Raw genomic sequence first — 20,668 nt, forward strand, 5'->3', positions numbered from 1 at the left:
TTGAATAAAAGTATATATATTAAATTTTAATTTAAAAAAAGAAATTTTGTAAAAAAATATGCGGAGGGCTTTTATACACCTTATTACCTTAAAAGTACGCGTAAACATCGAAAATGTTAACATATTCTTTATATTTGTATTTTTTTTTTAAAAAGGAAAAAGAATTGCATGTGAAAACAAATACGTAAATGACTGATTTAGATTATGGCGATTGAGGGCATACATAAGGGTTAAAAATAAAGATTAATCAGCAAAATCGTCAAGACTGAAGATTTACAACTCTCACCTCCTGGTTAGTCTATGCTTGTCATCATCATATATATATATATTTTTATATATTTATGTATCTGCTTTTATATTTTCTAATGTTGCATTTGAAACGCTTAAATACTCTGTGTGTATAAAATGTAATTTATGTTTTAATTTGTTAAGCTTTGTATTTTTAACTGAATGTGATTGTAATTCTGGGCTTTTGTTAATTTGAGGCACTTACTGAGATATGTCGTTGTACCTAATTGCGTTTCTGATCGGTTAATTGTGCTTTAATTCAATGCTTTTTTTTTGTGCTTAGAAGTGATTTCGAAACTGCTCAATTTTACTCCACTACTTGTTGTAATGTTTTTCGGGAAATGATTTTTGTGTCAACAAGTGGATTCTATACTTTGAAATTACTAAATTGCTTAATTTTGATTCATGTTTCGGCTAAATATTAGGTTTAATTAGTTTATGGTATAGATTTATGAAATTGGAGCGATATGGCAAACTATTCTAAAGGAGCCCCTTCAAATGGGTGTGCATATGTTTGTAATTTGCCATCTGGGACAACTGAACAAATGCTAGATGTACATTTCAGCACAATTGGGGTGATTAAGGTATGCCATCAGGCTCATTCCTTAAGACAAGTTTGAAATCTTAATGCGCGTCGAGGAACAAATACACATAACTCTGCCTTATATGTATGATGTGTGTTTGATGCTTGATAGAAAGACAAAAGAACTGGTCGGTCAAAGATATGGTTGTACCGAGACAAGGTCACTAATGAGCCAAAAGGAGATGCTACAGTTACATATGAAGATCCGTATGCTGCATCAGCTGCTGTTGAATGGTTTAACAAAAAAGAATTTCATGGTGCTACTATTGGTGTTCTTATGGCCGAGTCAAAAAAAGATGACAACTCGTATAGTGCTGTTATCCCTGCTGAAGAGCCAATGTTAAGTGGTGATTTTGGTGGTCAAGGGGAGAGTGTCAATGCTGGGAATGGGGGTGCTGGAAGAGGTAGATGGCGAGGTGATGTTCAGCAAAGGCTTGGCAACAAGATGGAGACTGGATGTGCCCGAATACAAGGTCTGTGATGTGACATTGGTGAGCTAGATTTTTCTTGCCCTTTCTTTCAGCATTTTATCTACTTTCTTTAAATTCAATAACTTGCCTCTGAAATGACGTGCCATGACATTTTCTCGATACCAGTTGTACCAATGTAAATTTTGCATTTCGTGGTGTTTGCAATCGTTGTGGAAGTGCTCGTCCTGCTGGGACAGGAAGTGGTGGTGCAGGAGGTGGTGGGAGAGGGAGGGGGCGCAGCTCTGAGCCTGGAGGCCCTGGTCGTGGAGGAGTTGCTGCTCCCACGGGTATCTTTGGTCCTAATGATTGGTCTTGCCCCATGTAAGATTTTTCTAGTTCAGAAAATATTAGAAATATATTAAAATTATATTCTTCTTTAATTCTAATCCTAACGTACTTTGTGGTAGATTAACATCAGCTTACCATCCATAGTTGTATATTTGGAAATCAGCAATATGATTTCCCATTATTTTCACAGCAAGGCAATTGTATCATGTTTAAAATTACTTTTTTAGTTTCTTATGGTTTAGTTCTGTTTCAGGTGTGGCAACATTAACTGGGCAAAGCGTAACAAATGCAACATTTGTAACACTAATAAACCTGGCACTAATGAAGGCGGTGTTAGGTAATATACAACAGTAATACAGATCTATATTATTTTTTGCTTCGCGCAGGGTGACTTTGCAACTTTCATTCTTTTCGCCGGTGTAGTGAATATGTATTGGCAATTTGGCATTATATATTGTTTCTTGTCTTATGTATGTGTTTGGTTGAGGCTGTGAAATTTTAAAAGCATGTACGTGGGATAAGATCATACATTAGAAGCATTGTGACAGCACTATGACGTTCTTGCTAGCTTTGATTGACTCAACATCTCAGCTTATGGTCTTAAGTAGTGTATCATTGATTTCTATGCAATAATATTGTAGTTTTGATTGTTGGTACATATCTATAAAATCAGATGGTTTCTTATAACCAAAATTTTTTTGTTGAGTGCACTGGCTGACTATTTTCTGTTTACGTACACAGAGGAGGCCGTGCTGGAGGTTACAAAGAGCTTGATGAAGAAGAAATAGAGGAAACTAGGCGGCGTAGGCGGGAAGCTGAAGAAGTAAGATTTACTTAAAGTACCAGTAGGCCTGGTTTTCTCTTCTTTCCATTTAACACAATATGTTTTCCAATTTCAGGATGATGGCGAAATGTATGATGAGTTTGGCAATCTGAAGAAGAAGTATCGTGTCAAAATGCAGCAAGCTGAAATTGGTCAGGTGCTCCCTGGTACTGGGCGTGCAGGATGGGAGGTTGAGGAACTAGGTAACCTTTTAGCAGTCAGCGACCCTTGTCGAGAATAGAGATCCTTGACAGTTTGTGAATTTGCAACTTGCTTATTTTTGGAGATGTGAATCTCCGCATCTGTTACTGCGTAAAATATTACAGGTTACCCTTTTTTTATTAGAATTACAGCTTGCTTTCTTTTATTTGGGTGGTAATTTGCATGTTACTTATAAGCGCAAAATAGATGTTTTGAGTGCCGGTATATGTAAAAGGATAGTTGCCTAAGTTCTCCTGTTAAGTGTGCCTTATTTGGTTCTGGAGTTTGTAGCAACCAAGTATGGTTATGCATGACTGATCTTGTATTCATTGCTCTAATTAAATGTTTTTTGTTTGTTTGCAAATGTCATTTTTGGCAGGGATGAGTGACAGAGATAGAAGAGAGAAAAGCAGAGACAGAGGCAAGGAAAGGGAGGAGAACAAATATAGGGAACGTGAGGATAGAAATAAACGCAGTAGCAGAAGTTGTGAGAGGGACAGAGGAAGAGACATAAACCGGAGTTATGATAATGATAAAAACCGAGAATATGGGCGTGATCATGACCGAGAAAGGGACAGATACCGATACTGAAGTATCGGACAATGTCGTGCTGCAAAATATGACTTCCTGTATTCTTGGTCAGTGTAGGCAGAAAGGATGACATGTTAGCAAATAGGATGGCAATGTTTGAAATATTATTTACTTGATGTCATTCATATTTGCCTACAAAAGGTTTTCTTTCTAGTGTAGATTTATCTTATTCGCGAGAAACTTTGATATTTTCTATGATATTGATAATCTTGCGATATTATGAATTGAACTTTTGTTAACATTTTTTGGGTACAATATGGATTTTGATTGGATAGCTATTGTTTTTTTTATGATTTTCATGCTTTATAATGTTGGTTGATGTTCTTGAACACCAGTCATATCACACATAACACATTAGGCAATTAGTTGTTGATTAAATTGCAGCAACTATCTTGCGTACAAGTTACACATTCTGGTGTACGCTGTGGAAACTTGTTGGTTAGTGCTTGTGTTATGCCTTTCTGATCTAAAATTGCGGTGGTTTACTAGTACTTTCTGCTACTTATAGACGGAACAAGTTATAGCTTAAACTTATGCAAATGAGCTTCTATTGTTTAGGAGCTCTAGGTAAGTTTTTCTTATACTGAAGTCGTCGGTTTTTAGGGCCTACTAATAAGTAGCAAGGCTTGGGGCTCCAAACTAAAAGCTTAATCACCAAGATAATGGATTGAACAATTTACAGGTTACTGCAAATGTCCGGAGAGTGGGGACATGTCGTTTCTTAAAGAGCATTACCATTGGTTTAGTTAGAAATGCTTTCCATGAATAGAAGTTTAAGCAAATCTAAGCAGGCAATTGTTAGCGCAAGTTAAATTATAGAGATGCTGTAATAAACGTCATAAAGCCCAGGTGAAATATTTTGTGAGAAGTATCTCCTTAGAAGGTAAGATGTTTGGTGAAATTGTGGAAAGTGAAGATTGGAAGTAAGATACTGAAAGTGCGAGGTTCAGATTACTCTAGCTCTCATTCATAGTTTTGAATTTTGATCATTTTATTTGGTCGTAAACTCAAGTTACTTCGAGTGAGGATCTACATGTGGTTCCAAACCCAGATCGTTGTCTGGGTTCTCTCCGACCGCCACTATTAAAATGAGCAGGACCTATTTTGTATGTCATCGGGATTTCTCATGGAAGTCATTGTGAATTTTACCGTTGGATTTTCTCGTGAAATCCATTGCGTAATACTATGTGTGCTTAATTATGTTTGCACACAATTGTGCAAAAACTTTTTCTCCAAAATGTTATTATAGTTTTTATTGAAAACCATACACTTACAAGTTATAATAATTGGTGAAAAATGTTAGATATTCCAAATTTTCTATCCCAAAAATTTCGATAAGATTAAAAAAAATGATGAGTTCCCGAAAAAGTTTTCGAGCTGTTCCCAAATATTTAATTATTATTTTATTAATTATTTAGTAAAAATTATGACAGGCCCCTCATGCATAAAAAACATGAATTCACAATTAAAAACACGTCACGTGTGAAAAGATTTTGGAATTAGAAAGACGAAGAAATTGATGCAAGTTTTTAGGCTCCGGTCGCCGATATTTTTCCTGCCAAGCCAATTTTAATATAAACTTAATACAAATTCAACAACTTATGTCCAGTAACAACAATTACAACAACCGAAGTGTTTCTAGAGAATTTCGTCGAGTTCAACAAAAAAATTGGTGAGTTTAAAATCCGAAAATACCAAAATTGATTCAAAACTTAATATATATATATATATGTGAACCAATATACTTTTACAAGGATATTATACCAACTTATACTAACAAATAATCACTCAATCAGGTAGAAAAATTAAAATTAAAAGTGTCGTCCACTTTTTCGACGAACAAAGAATGATAACCTAAAAACTACAAGAAATAAATGTACGTTCAAAATTGAACGATCTATGCCTAAATAATTTCAAAATTTAGTGAACAATTAATCACAATAAAACCCTAAAATTAACGTTTTTTAGACAGAATTAAACGAATAATTTAATATAAAAAAGAAATGTAACAATAAAAATTTAAAATATAAGTTGAATAAAAGATTTTTAAATTAATAAATAAAAAATTTGATTTTCCCTGTTTTAGAAGACTTTGCAGAGTAACCGGACCAATTCAAGAGTCTCTGCCGCCATTCTGTGTTAGAACTTAGAAGTGTACTTACATTTTTTTACTAATTTGGCTGATATTATCTGTTCCGACAAATTTGGGAACAAGCTAAAATCAAACCTAAAATGGAAACGACAAAAGATAAATTAACCTAAAATGGAAACGACAAAAGATAAATTATTAAACTAACACCTGTGTTAACACACTTGTCCTGTCTCATGCCAAATGTATTAACTTAATTTTTAAGCGCCACTGAAATTTCAGTTAAACTTGACCAACAATGTCAAGTGCACCAGCAAGAACAAAACTCAGCAGCTCCACCTTGTACAACATCATAATCTCTCTAATATATAATCATCATCAAATGTTTAAAAATACTCCCTCAATCTCACTTCTTCAACTCCAAAAAATCCATTCTTTTCTCATTACATTTGGCTACCCACAAGACACATTCATTTTCAAAAAATTACTCCTTCATTCACTTCCTTCTGTATCTAACTCTACACACTCCTCTTTTTCCTACATTTCTTCACTCTTTAATCACATTCATAACCCCAATATCATTCTATACAATGCAGTGATCAAGGCCTTTTCTTTGAGTGTAAAGCCACATTTGTCAATTCTTTATTTTTCAAGAATGTGTAAAGATGGTGTCTTTCCTGATAAACACACCTTTCCAACGCTTCTTAAGGCGGTTTCTCGGGCCGGGGATCAAAACCCATTTCAGATTTATGGTCACATTGTGAAGGCTGGGTTTGATTGTGACGAGTTTGTTGAGAATTCTTTGGTTTCTGCTTTTGCTAATTGTGGGTTTCTTGATTCAGCACGGAAAGTGTTTGATGAAATGAGTGAAAGGAATGTTGTTGCGTTGACGGCGATGATTGATGGGTATCTTAGGAATGAGTGTGCGGAAGAAGGGTTGAGGTTGTTTGCGGAAATGAGATTGGTTGGTGTTATGGTGGATGAGCGGACTGTTGTTAGTGTACTTCGTGCGGTGGGAGTGGTGGGTGATGTTGGGTTTGGAAAGTGGGTTCATGGGTTTTATATAGAATCGGGGAGGGTTTATTGCGATGTCTATGTTGGCAGTGCTCTTGTTGATATGTATTCTAAATGCGGTTATTGTGATGATGCTCGAAAAGCTTTTGAAGAAATGCCGTATAGGAATGTTGTTAGTTGGACTACTTTGATATCTGGTTGTGTTCATTGCAATAGATTTAATGATGCACTGGGTGTGTTCAAAGACATGCTGGCGGAGAATGTTAAACCTAATCAATCCACCTTGACAAGTGTGCTTTCTGCTTGTGCTCAACTAGGAGCACTAGATCAAGGAAAGTGGATTCATGAATATATAGATGAGAATAAATTTAATGGGAATATTACAGTTTGCACGGCTTTAATAGATATGTACACAAAGTGTGGTTGCATCCATGAGGCGTATACAGTTTTTGATAATATGCCAGTGAAGGATGTTTACGTTTGGACCACGATGATTAATGGGTTGGCATTGCATGGAAATGCTGCAAGCTCATTATATTTGTTCTCTCAAATGTTGAGCAATGGGGTTCGACCCAATCAGGTTACTCTAGTTGGTATTCTTAATGCTTGTTCTCATGGAGGCTTCGTGGATGAGGGTCGTAAAATATTTAAATCAATGAAGAAATTATACGGTATAGAGCCTAACATGGATCACTATGGTTGCATGGTTGATCTCCTAGGCCGAGCAGGATGTCTAAAGGAAGCGCTTGTTTTGATTGAAAATATGCCCATGGATCCCTCTCCCGTTGTGTGGGGTGCACTATTTGGTGCTTGTATGATTCACAAATCCTACGAGCTTGGTGAAAAAATAGGAAATCATCTAATTAAGCTACAACCCCATCATAGTGGTAGATATGCCCTTTTAGCAAACTTATGTGCTGCAACTCAGAATTGGAAAGCAGTGGCTCATTTAAGAAAATGCATGAAACAGAAGGGTGTAATTAAGAGTGCAGGATCTAGTTGGATTGAAATAAACTGTGTGAATCAAGAATTCATTGCATTCGACAAAGCATGTAGTGAGAACAGAAGCATACATGAGACATTGGATAAAATTTTGATTCAGATGAAGTGCTCTAATTGTCCTTTAGACACTGAAATAATAACATTTGACCTTCACTGAGGTAAAGGGAGTTGTATACATATTTTTTTCTTGGTATAGCAACAAAAGATAAGTTATTGGCTTATTTGCTTGATCTTTGGCCATTTTTGCTTGCATGCTTTATTCTTTGTTAGTTATCTTGCTGCATCACAATTCACAATTTTGTATATAATGATATGTATATTCCGGTATGTGCACTGATTACATACAAAGTTGAAAAATGTTTGAAAACCAGTAGGATTTGGGTATCTTATCTTCCTCGGACAGAGTTTGATAATAGTGCTCTTGCAGTCCTGTTCCTGTAAATCGCTGCATCCATGTTTATTGCATGATTGTGCAGTTGTTGGACAAAGAATTTGGAGGCCGGCAACAATGAGAATGTGAAAACCCAGTTTTTGCACATTGCGCTTGTTTAAGAATGTAATGCAGTTTGGTCTACTCTTTTAGTAAATGAAAACCTCAGTTACACCTTTACCTAGAGAGAAGGTCCTTCCTCTTACAAGCCAAATTCTGTTCCAGAAAGACTGTTGAGTTCATTTATTCTTGAACCTGAATTAGCCTACAATTGAAAATTTACAATCCTCGTAGTTTTGTTGGATCCGCAGAATTGTGAAGGTTATCTATCAATCGTTTAACTTCAAACTAATACCTTGGCTTCTAATACATTTTGATTAGAGTAAATGATCAACACCCGTGTTTTATATGATATGAGAGCCTACCAAACATATAAGAAACAGGAAAAGCTTGCAAGACCTCCATTGCTTGTTGATACTAGAGGTTACCGAACAATTAAGGTAAAAAGACATACTTGCACCAGACAATCTTTTTGGTATATTATGCAAGTGAGCAAAATGTACACAACTCCCCCTTATTTAGTAAAAGATCTTAGCTTTGCCTGCAAGTACCAAAACACGATGTTAGCTAAAGATATCTTTTTACCATTCTAAGGCCTTCATTACAATATCCACATTTAAGCAAAAGCAACATTTTCTTTTAATATCAATTCTTTTGTAACTGAACAGGACATATAGCTATATATTGTTTTTATTTAGTTATATCTTACATCCACATAAGTTATTTCCCCTGGAAATCATTTGCATAAGCTATCTGATAATAATAAATTTCTGATTTGGTGCATAAACTGATAGCCTAATATGATAACTTGAGAACTCATGTTTATTAATGCTTCAAGTAGCCTAACAGATTAGTTATACTTTTCTTTCTATAATTTTCCCTCTCAGTGGTTTTATGTTGCTGCTTATAATACCTGAGGACATTGTAGTTTATGATGAATAACTAAATTAGTGGAGGATTGCCTAGATTGGGTGCCTTTTCTCCTAGTCATATACAAGTAATACCTGAGCATAGTGCATCATGTTATTGACCACTATAAAGAGGGAGTATCATATACCTGATGAAAAAAATTTAATAGCGACAACAAATGAATATTGTGCATAGAAAACAATTTATTGTTGTCGATAAGTTTATGATGAGTACACATTAGTTGCTTGTAAGTTTGCAAAATATTGTCTTCCTAACTAGAATGGCCAACTATTGTCGATCATGGCTGTTTTAGGATGAGTAGACATTAATATCTAATAATTTTGCAAAACATTGCATATTGTTGATCTTGAACTCAAAGGTGCTAGTGCTCAGGTAGGAATTAGAGAAAATCACATATTTATATAGCTTATATTAAGAAAAATAACCTTCATTCTTATATTCCTAAAATATCAAGTTGCGTAGGAATCATGACAAAATAGTTTTTATTTTGCTAACTGATTGCACACACGTACACACCAGAGGTCGAATGATTGACCTTCCGCAAAGGAAACGGGAGCTTAACTACTGCATCAAACGCTTTGAATCTTTGATACACATTAGGACATGATAGTTGTGAATACCCCAAAAGCATGTAAGTGTGCATGACGATGAACTAACGAGGGGGGGGGGGGGGAGTGATGTAATGTAGATAGGGGGAGAGAACGGAAAAAAAAGTGTCCCCTCTCCATGAAATGCGTCATGAAAACATGGTCTGCTGCTCTGTTTCCCCAACCATGTTGTGTAGCGTATGCACATTGCTCTTCGATACGGAATTAGTCCTTTTCCTTTCCTCTTTTTATTTTCTCCTATTACTTTCCCTTTTTAACCCTGCTCCTTTTCCTTTCCTCTTTTTTTCACTTTTCTTAATTACAAAAAAAAAAAGGAAGTGTGGTTATTTTATTTCTCTGATTATTAAATTAATTTCAAATTTTATTACAAATTACAGTTGTAAAACTAGACAAGAAGTGTTGCAAAATAATTTAAACATACTCATAAATTCTCCTCCCAATTCGAACATGTGGCCAAGAGAATAGTTATTTCCTCTCTAACCAATTGAACCAACTCTTGCAGGCCTTGTTATTTTTTCCTAGTTTTAGTCGAATTCACCAAAATTTGACTATCAAATTTTCTTAATTTTTGTAATAAAAATTAATAAATTTATATGAATATAAAACTATATTATTATATTATAATTTTGAAGTTCTAAATATAACATACTACTTTTTTTGACAAATATGACGTATAAATTTATAAATGAGTATATGTTCTTACAAATTCTGGGGTGAACGAATATCAACCATCGAACTCGGGGATGTCGGGACGATAAAAAATAACTCTTAATCATTTAAATTATCCAAGCGTGTTTATACCGGATTACTTAAATATATATTTATAAATTTAAAGTCAAAAATTGATAAACTTACTGAGTTTTAGACAAAAAAAATATTTAAACAAATGTAGGAATTATAGCATAACAAATGCCGGTATTACTTTACAAATGAAAGAACCCATGTTTTAAACATGTTTTAAACTGAATTAACATATGCTACTTTTGCCAATTGGATAATGTTTTGTAATTCTGCTGCGCTGGCTTAATTAATTGCTAGTCTGGCTTAATTTCCTAGTAGCGTAGTGCGAACTGCGAGCGAAGTACCAACCGAAAATAAGGCAGGGGTATTTCAGTCATTTAGTGGTAACAACCTCAAACGTTTCCAAGTAGCTTCTCTAGCGTGGGGATGTGGAAAGCAAATTCACGCTTTTTATGCTGTTACACGCTCATCTCACATACGTATCCACTCATTCAAACCCAACCCCCTCCATTTATATATAACTACATTCCCGCCTTCATTTTTTGACTCAATCCCCTGACTTCATTCCCCGATCACTTTCCGGTGAACTTTCCGATAATATGTTCGTGACCGAGAAAACCTCTCCTTTCCCGTCGTTCCGATCATCAATCAAACGATATCCTCTTCATGACTTCGATCTCATCTTCAAATCCTTCGATGATAAACTAACTAGCCGTCTCAAATCTCTCGCCTTTTCATCTCCCTCGCATTCGATCAGTCTCCACTGGCTCTCTCGCGCCGTCGATTTGCTTTCCGACACTCACGCCGACGCCAACGCTGTCATTTCGGCGATGACGTCAGCCGGATTGTCTGGTGATTCGCTGTCGTTTTATCTGGATCATAGCGTGAAGCTTCTGGATGTGTGTAATTCGATCTCGTATGAGATAGAGAAACTCCGGCATCGCAGATTGTTGATGAAGTTTGTGACTCATTTACTCAAGTTTTCCGGTGACGGAGATACTCATCCGGCGCCGGAAAATTTGAAGAAAGCGAGCGAGTGCATCGCCGATTACGAGAGAAATTCGAGAGGTTTCGCGAAGCGCAGAGGCTTTAAAGTTCGTGATCCCGACGTTTTAATCAGAGATCTAGTGAACGCGATTGTTACGATCTCGCCTCCACGTGGCAAGATCTCGACGGTTGAAAGAGCTGTGCTCCGGATCATCTACGCCGTCGGTTTATTCACCGTTTTTGTCGCCGGAGCAGCTTTATCATCTCTCTGCGGCCTTCCAGAACTCGCGAAAATCCGAGTTCCCTCCGAGTTTTGCTGGACTGACTCGATCAACGAGTTACAAACGGCAATTTTTGACTCGGATGGACGAGTTGTGTTGACCGAGGTTGATGACGTGGCAGCGCGTGCGGTTTCGTTGCGCGTTTTGATAGACGGCGGTCTCACCGGGGTGGGTGAAATAGCGCGGTCGGAGATCGCCGTTAAGGAGATTGAAATTTTAATGGATAAGATGGGGGAGGGATTGGACCGTTTAGATAACGGCGTTAACAAATTGTTTGGTGTCGTTTTGAGTGCTCGAAACGGCGTGTTAGATAATTATAGAGTGGGACCCATTGAGAAACGGCGCAAGTAAAAAGTGAATTGTAAATTTGTAATTATGGGGATTCATGAAATTATAAAGTTTACGAACATAATCGTCAAATTATACAGCAAAGTTGAAATATATGATCGAAACATTAATAACGGCCTAAGTATTTCTTCTTGCTGGATATTACTATGTACATAATTGACTATCTAAGCTATCATTTTATTTTTATTATTAACGAGTAGATTAATTATTTATTATGATAATACTCGTCATAATGATTTCAAAGTGTATTGTTTTATTAATCTATTTATTATTTTGATTTATCAAGAAAAATATTTTACATATATAAATAGACAAGTCAGATAATATAACTGATTTCAGATATAATTAATTTTGAACCAGATAATAACTAAATTATCTAACTTTAATTCACAGATGAGTCTCACTTTTAGGAATTAGCCCAAAATTATTCTTTTTTGCCAAAAAGAAACGATATTCATTAAAACTTCAAATCATTTTGCAATACACGGTGTATGTGTAGTTCTGGGTAACTATTACTATTAACAATCAGCAATTGAAGGATTAGGTGTCTATAAAAAGTGAGTCACTTTGTTAACGGAATTGAACGATTAGGTGTCTTTAAAAAGTGAGTCACTTTGTTAACGGACTATTTAACAAAATTTAAAGTCACATGTAGGTTTTTCAACTCGTTAACTAATGTCTTACATTTATCCATCACCGTTCCAAGGTAGCTCAGATTTACTGCAGAACATCTTATAGAGCCGTAAATGAACAGAGTCGTTCGTGAACAAAACACGAGATTGACTCGTTTAATTAAACTCGGCTTGATCGCGAACATAAAAACAAGCTCGGATAATTAAATGAGCCGAGCCGAGTTTTTTGTACGTTCAGCTCAGACTCGCCTCAGACTCGGCTCGAACTCGATAACTCGACTCGAATAAATTTTTTATATATAACAAATACTCCCTCCGTCCCGCTGGATAGTTTACGTACACTGTTTGCACGTATTTCGAGGCTTTAATAAATTATAGTTCTATAATATTTTTTCTTAATTTTTTTTTGAATGAAAGTTTAAACATGAATTTTTTTTTCAGATATAAAAAAAATATATATATTATGGAAGTATACTTTAAACGAGCATTGAAAAGCGTGCCGAAAAGTAACGTAAACAATCCAATGGGACGAATGGAGTAATAAATATTTAATAATCACTTATATAAAGATTTTAATTTTTTTTATTTAAAATTTAGTACTTATTTTAATGTAAAATGATGAATTTAATTAAAATTTAATACATAATTTAATAATAAAATAAAATAATTATTTTAATTATTTTAATACATATCACTAGAGTTTGATTACTTTAACAAATAATTTCTAATTAAACTTAACCCAAAATTTCACCTCAAGAGGAGTATATGATAAAATTGACCAAAATTACGATTTCAAATAAATTAAAATAGTGAGTTGTTAAAATAAATTATAACATTATAATATTTTTAAGAAAAAAATAAAATAATTTTTAATTATTATATTTCTCGACCACTTAATGGGCTTACTTCCTTTATTTTATTTTATATATCTAGTTTAATCTAAACCAATTTAACCGAAATATTAAAAATTTACTAAATCTTCGATAATGGATATCAATAAAATAAAAGTAATGTACAATTTCTAAGGTTTTGAATGTCTCAATAATATAAAATAAAATTGATTTTGTTTTTAAAACTCGACTTGTGAAATAAATTGATAAAATTATATGGATTAAGAAATAATTGTGGAGTGTGAGTGTGCGTATATAATTGCAAGATGAAATTAGTATTTGATTATGATATAACTTATAAAATTATAAATTATATCTTAACATTGGTCGATTAAAAAAATATATGCAAACTATTAGTGGTCAACTTGACTCGGCTCAAGTTCGGCTCGGCTCGGTTGTTCGTGAGCAAACTCATGTTCGTTTCGGCTCGGCTCGTTTATAAACGAGTCGATCGTGAACTACTTTTTTCGGCTCGGTTTTTAAACTCGGCTCAGCTCGTTTTAAAAAAAATTATGTTCGGCTCGGCTCAGACATAACTCGGCTCGATTTTGTTCGTTTGCAGCTCTACCGGTAAATAATCAGTTTCGACTACCACCGGTTGCAGAATCTTGTTTTTAACCCAACACAAAGCCTCCTTGATTCTGATTAGGGCTGTCAATGGATCGGAAATCCGGTCCGATCTGATCCGAAGGCTAACGTAGCGGATATAGATCATTAAACTAAAAATCCGATCCAGAAAATATTCGATCCGATAGCGATCCGATCCAATAAGTAACGGATATGGATTTAGGCCGATCCGATCTGTTAACGATCCGATCCAAATATTTATTATATATATATATATTATTATATATGATAAGTTATAAATCAAATATAAAATATATAATGCATTTTTTTAAAATTTTCGTTAACATGTGTTATGGGCTTTTGTAAGTGTTCGTTGAATGTCATTCATATCCTGTAGTGTTGTGTTTTTAGATAATAAAAGTTCAATTACTGCATACAATTAATGTTTTTTTGCTACTTACCATTTTTAAATTGCTCAAGATGGTTTAGCTTCAATATAATTAGAATTAATTTTTTAAATATAAATGGATCGGAGCTCCGATCCGTTATCCTAACGGATCCATATATGGATCGGATTGTGAAAAATCCGACTAAAATCCGATCCGGATCCGAATCCAGTAAAATTAAATGGATCAGGATATGGATCAAGGTCGATCCGATCCAGATCCGATCCATTGACAACCCTAATTCTGATTGCCTCAGCAAGCTCATGGGTATTTGACCCTATTTGCACCTAGCAGTAGCTAAAACCAGGTCACATGTTTGATCTCGAACTACCATGGATAAGTAATACGAACTTGAACCCTAAAAAATTGTTACATCTACATTGATCTTAACCATACCTTGTTGTAGGTGTTTCCATTGCTCCTTGTCGTCCTCTTGGGTCATGAACCCGAGAGAAATATCATACGACTTATCATGAGCAATCTTCCATTGGTTAAGCAGAAGTTTTGAGGAAGAAAACACTTTTAAGTGCTTTGAGCCATGCTGATTCCATAAAATATCGTTTATGTTCTTCCAGATTGACCAACAAATCATAGTTGTTTCCTGAGCATCTTTATTACGATACTGGTTTAAAACATTAGCAATCCACCTTCGAAAGCTTGCTTGATCATTCCGTTCCATATGCTTGTATGTTAAGCCCCAACACAATTTAGCAAAAGGACAAGAAATGAGTGTGTGATACACCGTGTCTGTCTAGATTACACACTGGACACATGATCAAAATTTGGACTCGCTTAATGACTAGTTGATCTTTCATTGGTAAAATGTTCATTGCTGCCATTCATAAAAATATTTCACTCTAAGTGAAATCTTAAGATTCCACAACTTCTTCCATTTGAACACATCGGTTGGAATATCTATAGATTTAGCTTCCTAAATTGCAGCATATGCGATTTTAACCGTATACTGTCCCAACTTGTCATATTTCTGGAACCTTAAATCCTTATCATTGCCATTCAAATGTATAGATAGAATCAACTGAGCATTTCGTTCATCAAAAGTAGCATTTACTAAAGTAATATCCCATGAATTCCGGCCGGGCTCATTAGTATGTCAACTGTTTTATGTTGGATTGCTTCGTGATTTGTATGCACATAAGGATCATTCCCAGGCAACCAAGGATCCTCCGTTATGCTGATCGTGTCACCGTTTCCCACTCGACGCATATCACCTTGTTTTAGAAGAACATGAGCCTCCATAATTGACCTACATATGTAACTCAGATTACCACCGACCTTTGCTGTCAAAAATGAACCCCCGGGATAGTATCTTGCTTTGTAAATCCTCCCAACTAAACTGTTAGGTTTGACGAGTAAACGCCAACCGTGCTTCCCGAAGAGCGCTATATTAAAATCCCTTAGCTTTCTAAAATCAAGATCCCCACTAAACTTCTTTACACACATTCTGTCCCAACTCAACCAATAAATTCCCTTACTGTCCATATTACCTTTCCACCACAACTGATTCGTAATTTTCTCCATATCGTCACGGATTTGATGAGGAAGTAAAAAGGTACTCATAGAATATTTTGGCAAAATTTGAGCTACCATTTTTAAAAACAGCTCTTTCTCACCCATGGATAGGGTTTGCTTCTCCCACCCCCAAGTTCTTTCTCTTAATCCATCTTTCAGATAACCCAGAACTGCATTTTTATCTCTCCCAAGAACATTTGGTAATCTGTTGTTCTTTGATTTTCCTCTCTAAACTGCGACATATTGCAGGTTACACTTTTGACTCCTGAATCAGTGTTACGAGTGAAGAAGATCGAGAAGATCGAGGATTTGTATGCGTTAACTTTTTTCCCCGAGGCACGTTCAAAAACTTTCAACAAATTGATCACATGATCAGCCTCCTCTGCCCGAGCCTTGCAATATATGTACGTATCATCCGCAAAAAACATGTGTGTTAACTGCAGAGTTCCCATCGCTACCTGAATAACTTTTAATAAACTTCTCCTCTCACATTCTTTAAGCAGTACTGACAACCCTTCCATACAAATTAAAAAACAAATAGGAGGAGAGTGGGTCGCCTTGGTGAACACCTCGGGATGGAATAATTAATCCAAATCTTCTTACAACATGGCATATTTGGTACTTGGTTGAGCACACGCACTCGATAATCAAGAGAACAGAATCTCCAACAAAACCTAATTGATATATCATCTCACGTAAAAAGTTCCATTCTACGCGATCGTAAGCTTTGCTCATATCTAATTTAAGGGCCACCCACGCAACATTTCCTTGAGTTTTACGCTTCATACAATGCATGACCTGATAGGACACCATAATATTATCACAGTAACGAGTCTACCCGAGATAAAAGCACTTTTAGTTTCAGAAATGAGACCGTTAAGCACTATTTTTAATCTATTGGCTAAAGCCTTCGAGATGACCTTGTCAGCTACGTTGCAAAGAAATATAGGCCTTAAATCCATCATAATTACTGGGTTCTTCTTTTTAGGAATCAACACAATATTTGCATCACCAATATGCTCCTCCAGCTTCCCTATCTTGAATTTTTTTGAACCAAACTCACCATGTCAGTGATAATAATATTCCAGAACTTCTGATAAAAACCGGGACTAAACCCGTCCGGGCCTGATGATTTATCAGGGTGCATGCTAAACAAAGCTTTTTAAACTTTAATTGGGTCAACTTGAGCTATAAGAGAATCATTCCGAACTTGATTAATTCTTCTTGATACAACCTCGAACATCACATTCCACTTTGTATCTGCAGCATCAAACAAACTCATAAAATAAACCACCATTGTAACATCCCCAAATCCGGGGTCAGGATTGGGTGTCACTAAACAACTCTAAACAATATAAACCTGTATATTAAAATAAACATACATATAACCCCTCAATTCCGAATCGTTTACAGGTTATGGTATGAAACAAGAATCTACCCTTCTAAAAATTTATAACTAAATAAATTTTTGGTACCTCTTTACTAACTTTCTCATCTTATTCACTCTGACATCTCCAACTTCCTTCAGCTGGGATCTCTCCGCTGTCTATTAAAGGCCATTCACTTTTATCCTCATTGATACTGAAAGAAATAAGAATTCACAAAGCAAGAGTGAACCAAAAATACTTAGCAAGTATCATAATAGGTTTTCAAGTATTATATCAAAGAAACTTTTGGAAATAATCTTTAGATGACTTTAAAAATATCTTTATTTATTTGAAACAGTTGAGCGAATAAAACATCGGTCCTCATTGGCATTTAATCCTTAATCACATTTCTCTGAGAAGAACATTAAACAATTCTCAGACTCATCTCTTGAATCAACTTTTTGTTTGGTTTTGTAATTATGAATTTTCCAATAAGGAATGCCGTTAATGGCGATCAATAATAAATTAGACTGGACACAAAACCAACATATGCACTGTAACCTGCTGATCAGTCAGGATGCAGTGCGGATCTATACCCACCCGTACAGACCCACCAACATATCAGGTACCGATGCACTATGGCCTAATAAACAAGGGTTTGGTCCAATCCGTAGAGTATTTTGATGTCAAATCATTTTGATTTCAAGACATCCTAATTTAGGGTTCGCAAATAACCCAAAATAATAGATATTTTCTCCGGAGATCAATTCATAATAATAAGGAACAAGAACAAAAAGGTAGTTGCATAATTAAGAGTAATTGCAGCAAAATGTAAAACATTTAACAATTCTAAAACTAGAATATGGAAGAAATACTTGCAATATATCACAAGAAAGTTCAAGAATAATTGCCTCAATTGATCCGCTTTCTAATTTTCAATCACCATTCGATGTTCACCTCTACTCTGTATCCACTCATCTCATTACCACACATAATCAAGTTTTACTTTTACTATCATTGTCTGGCTTTGAATGCCTTAAACTAGGTGTATCTATCATAAAAGATACTATTTCAGTTAACCGATAATATATATATATATATATATATATATTCTACGCTTATCCTTATCGTCTACCCACCCGATAATAACAGATAAAGATCACATTTAATCATATAGAGCTTAAAAGAGACATGGACTCATAATTTATATAACACGTAAACACATAAGGCACGTATCACATAACTCATGTAACATATGACTCAGTTTGTCAAAACATTCGACTCGACATGTTTAAAATTAAAATTGAGTCGAAATATGACTTTTCGATAATTACGCGACTCAGAAATATTTACAAAATCAAGCGACCTTTCGAAACGAAAGATTTTATGTCTCGAAAGTATTTTTAATAGAAGCATAATATTTTTTTGAGTCCAGACGCGTTCGTTTCATATTAAACGAACGAACGGTCTATTTGTAATGACTAAAATAAGAATAATAATATTAATTGAATTTTTAAATACCTTTATACAATTTTTAAAAGCTAAAAATGATTTTTAAATCATTATTTGGCTTAAATATAAATAATTACATTTTATTTAATTATTTATAGATAAATTAATTAATTAGATAAATTAATCATATACATAAATAATTAATTATAAATAAATTATAAATAATTAAATCAAATTTATATTTTTGAAAATAATAAAAGAAAATAATATTTCAAATTTAAAATAATTTAGTTAAATATTTAAAATAATTAACTAAATTAATTTTAGAATTTAGAAACAATTTTTGAATTTTAAAATGAATTTTAAATCAATTATTATAAACAATTCAACAGAAACAGTTGGGGGAAACAGGTTGTCTTCAGCCTTGGATCGAGGGGCGGGAAGAGCTAGCGGAGAGACCGCCGGAGAATGAAGAACAAGTCGCCGGAACCGATGACTTGCCCAGATTCCGGAGTTAAGTCCGGCAACCCCGTTTTCCACCAAAACGGCACCAATCAAGCTCGTTTTTAATCCTGATCTGAACTACACACTCTTAGAAACTCAAATATTACACAAATAATCATCAAACACGCCAGAATCGACCAAGATATCCATTTTCCGACCACCAATCGTGATTTTTCCGGCCAAACCACGAGACCAACAAAATCACAACCAAAACTTACGATTTATACTCGAAATTAAAGCTCTGAATATGTATAGTCTATTATCAATAACAATAAACACCTAACATGATTCAAACATAAAAAAATCAATTCAAAATCCAACTTTAACCCAATAACTCGACTTATATCAAATCGGACACTAGCAATCCATATTTAAGCATGAATCGACTAAACAGAATATAAGGAATCTTTTTCAATCATCAAAAACATCCAAAGATCATCCAAAATAAAACCCCCAAATTCAAGATATAAACCCTAGAAATCAAAATTTTCGATTCCCTACCAAAATTAAAATCTGATGGTAGGAAATGATAGGGCTCATCACAAGTTTCGATTTGAATATTTGAGCATCGAAAACGGAGATCAAAATTTTTCCTTAAACATTTGATTGATTCCCAAGAACTCAAGAACATAAACTCTCACCCCCAAATCAATTTTATGATTTTTCTATATTTATACTAAAATTTTGATAATTATAAAAATAAAAATAAAAATCCAGCTATTTATACTTTTTGAAAATTAAATACTTCAAAATCAATTAATGGTGTTTTTATCCCTTAATTAAAATAATTAGGCCCAAAATAATAACTATGGAAAATAATTTTAATCGAATAAATATAAAATTTATATCAAAATTCCCCAAAAATTATGAATAATCCAAAAATACAAAAATATTGAATATTTATAAGTCCCACGATTTTATAAAAATAAAAATATGATTTTTGTGGGCTTTGACGTCCCGGTAGGGGCCCAGAAAAATCATTTTTCGCTAAATAAAATATTGTCTAAATTAACTAGATGTTCGGAAAATCAATATGATATATGCCATATTATGCAAAATAAGGCCAAATACCCTACACCCAATAACGACTATTAAATTTAATTCTCGATAACATAATATTCAATATAAACCCATCTAACACGAAATAAAATAGCCGAAAAATATCTCAAACCACACTAAACATATATGGCACATAACAGATAATATTTTATTATCAATCATGATTTATAATATCATAAAACACATAATTATTCATTTAATATGACATTAAACCGTCATAAATTTCCAGTTGTTACAACATTGTGTCCTTCAAGCCTGATTTTCAACCCACTAAATGGACTATTTCATTTTGTAAAGTGTTAATTTAATTTATCTTACGTCGAGTTCTAGCAGCATTGTGAAAAAAATTATTGTTCAGATCCCCCTCTCTTAACCACAATTGCTTAATCCTTTGCCTCTAAAACACTTCATGTTGATTGTAGATTTCAGTCAATTTATGTGAAGCTTCGTAGTACTTATGAATCGAGAAATTATCCCTCCTATTCAT

General features: G+C 34.4%; 4 protein-coding genes across 4 annotated transcripts; 3 read left to right on the top strand and 1 right to left on the bottom strand.

Moving 5' to 3' along the window:
* The first annotated feature begins 338 nt into the window (after positions 1–338).
* LOC141682566 (transcription initiation factor TFIID subunit 15-like) lies at positions 339–3,512 on the top strand. Its single transcript, XM_074487261.1, is given in 8 exon segments — positions 339–872; positions 984–1,290; positions 1,293–1,344; positions 1,468–1,662; positions 1,883–1,966; positions 2,371–2,452; positions 2,529–2,655; positions 3,033–3,512. Coding segments are annotated over 8 exon segments (1,176 nt in total). The 5' UTR covers positions 339–755; the 3' UTR covers positions 3,245–3,512.
* Positions 3,513–5,332: 1,820 nt separating this feature from the next.
* Positions 5,333–7,570, top strand: LOC141684830 (pentatricopeptide repeat-containing protein At1g50270). The gene has a single exon (XM_074489962.1). The coding sequence runs from the start codon at positions 5,632–5,634 to the stop codon at positions 7,504–7,506; it is 1,875 nt and encodes a 624-aa protein (XP_074346063.1). The 5' UTR covers positions 5,333–5,631; the 3' UTR covers positions 7,507–7,570.
* A 2,967-nt stretch (positions 7,571–10,537) lies between these two features.
* LOC141684650 (protein BPS1, chloroplastic-like) lies at positions 10,538–11,920 on the top strand. Its single transcript, XM_074489725.1, has one exon. It carries the CDS (start codon positions 10,718–10,720, stop codon positions 11,735–11,737), a length of 1,020 nt encoding a protein of 339 aa, XP_074345826.1. The 5' UTR covers positions 10,538–10,717; the 3' UTR covers positions 11,738–11,920.
* A 3,417-nt stretch (positions 11,921–15,337) lies between these two features.
* LOC141686098 (uncharacterized) lies at positions 15,338–17,096 on the bottom strand. Its single transcript, XM_074491155.1, has 5 exons — positions 17,034–17,096; positions 16,720–16,836; positions 16,495–16,597; positions 16,123–16,313; positions 15,338–16,027 (listed from the first exon to the last, which is right to left on the bottom strand). The coding sequence occupies exons 1-5, from the start codon at positions 17,094–17,096 to the stop codon at positions 15,338–15,340; spliced, it is 1,164 nt and encodes a 387-aa protein (XP_074347256.1).
* Positions 17,097–20,668: the final 3,572 nt, after the last annotated feature.

Source organism: Apium graveolens, chromosome 9 (genome assembly GCF_009905375.1).
Source record: "Apium graveolens cultivar Ventura chromosome 9, ASM990537v1, whole genome shotgun sequence".
Taxonomy (NCBI): domain Eukaryota; kingdom Viridiplantae; phylum Streptophyta; class Magnoliopsida; order Apiales; family Apiaceae; genus Apium; species Apium graveolens.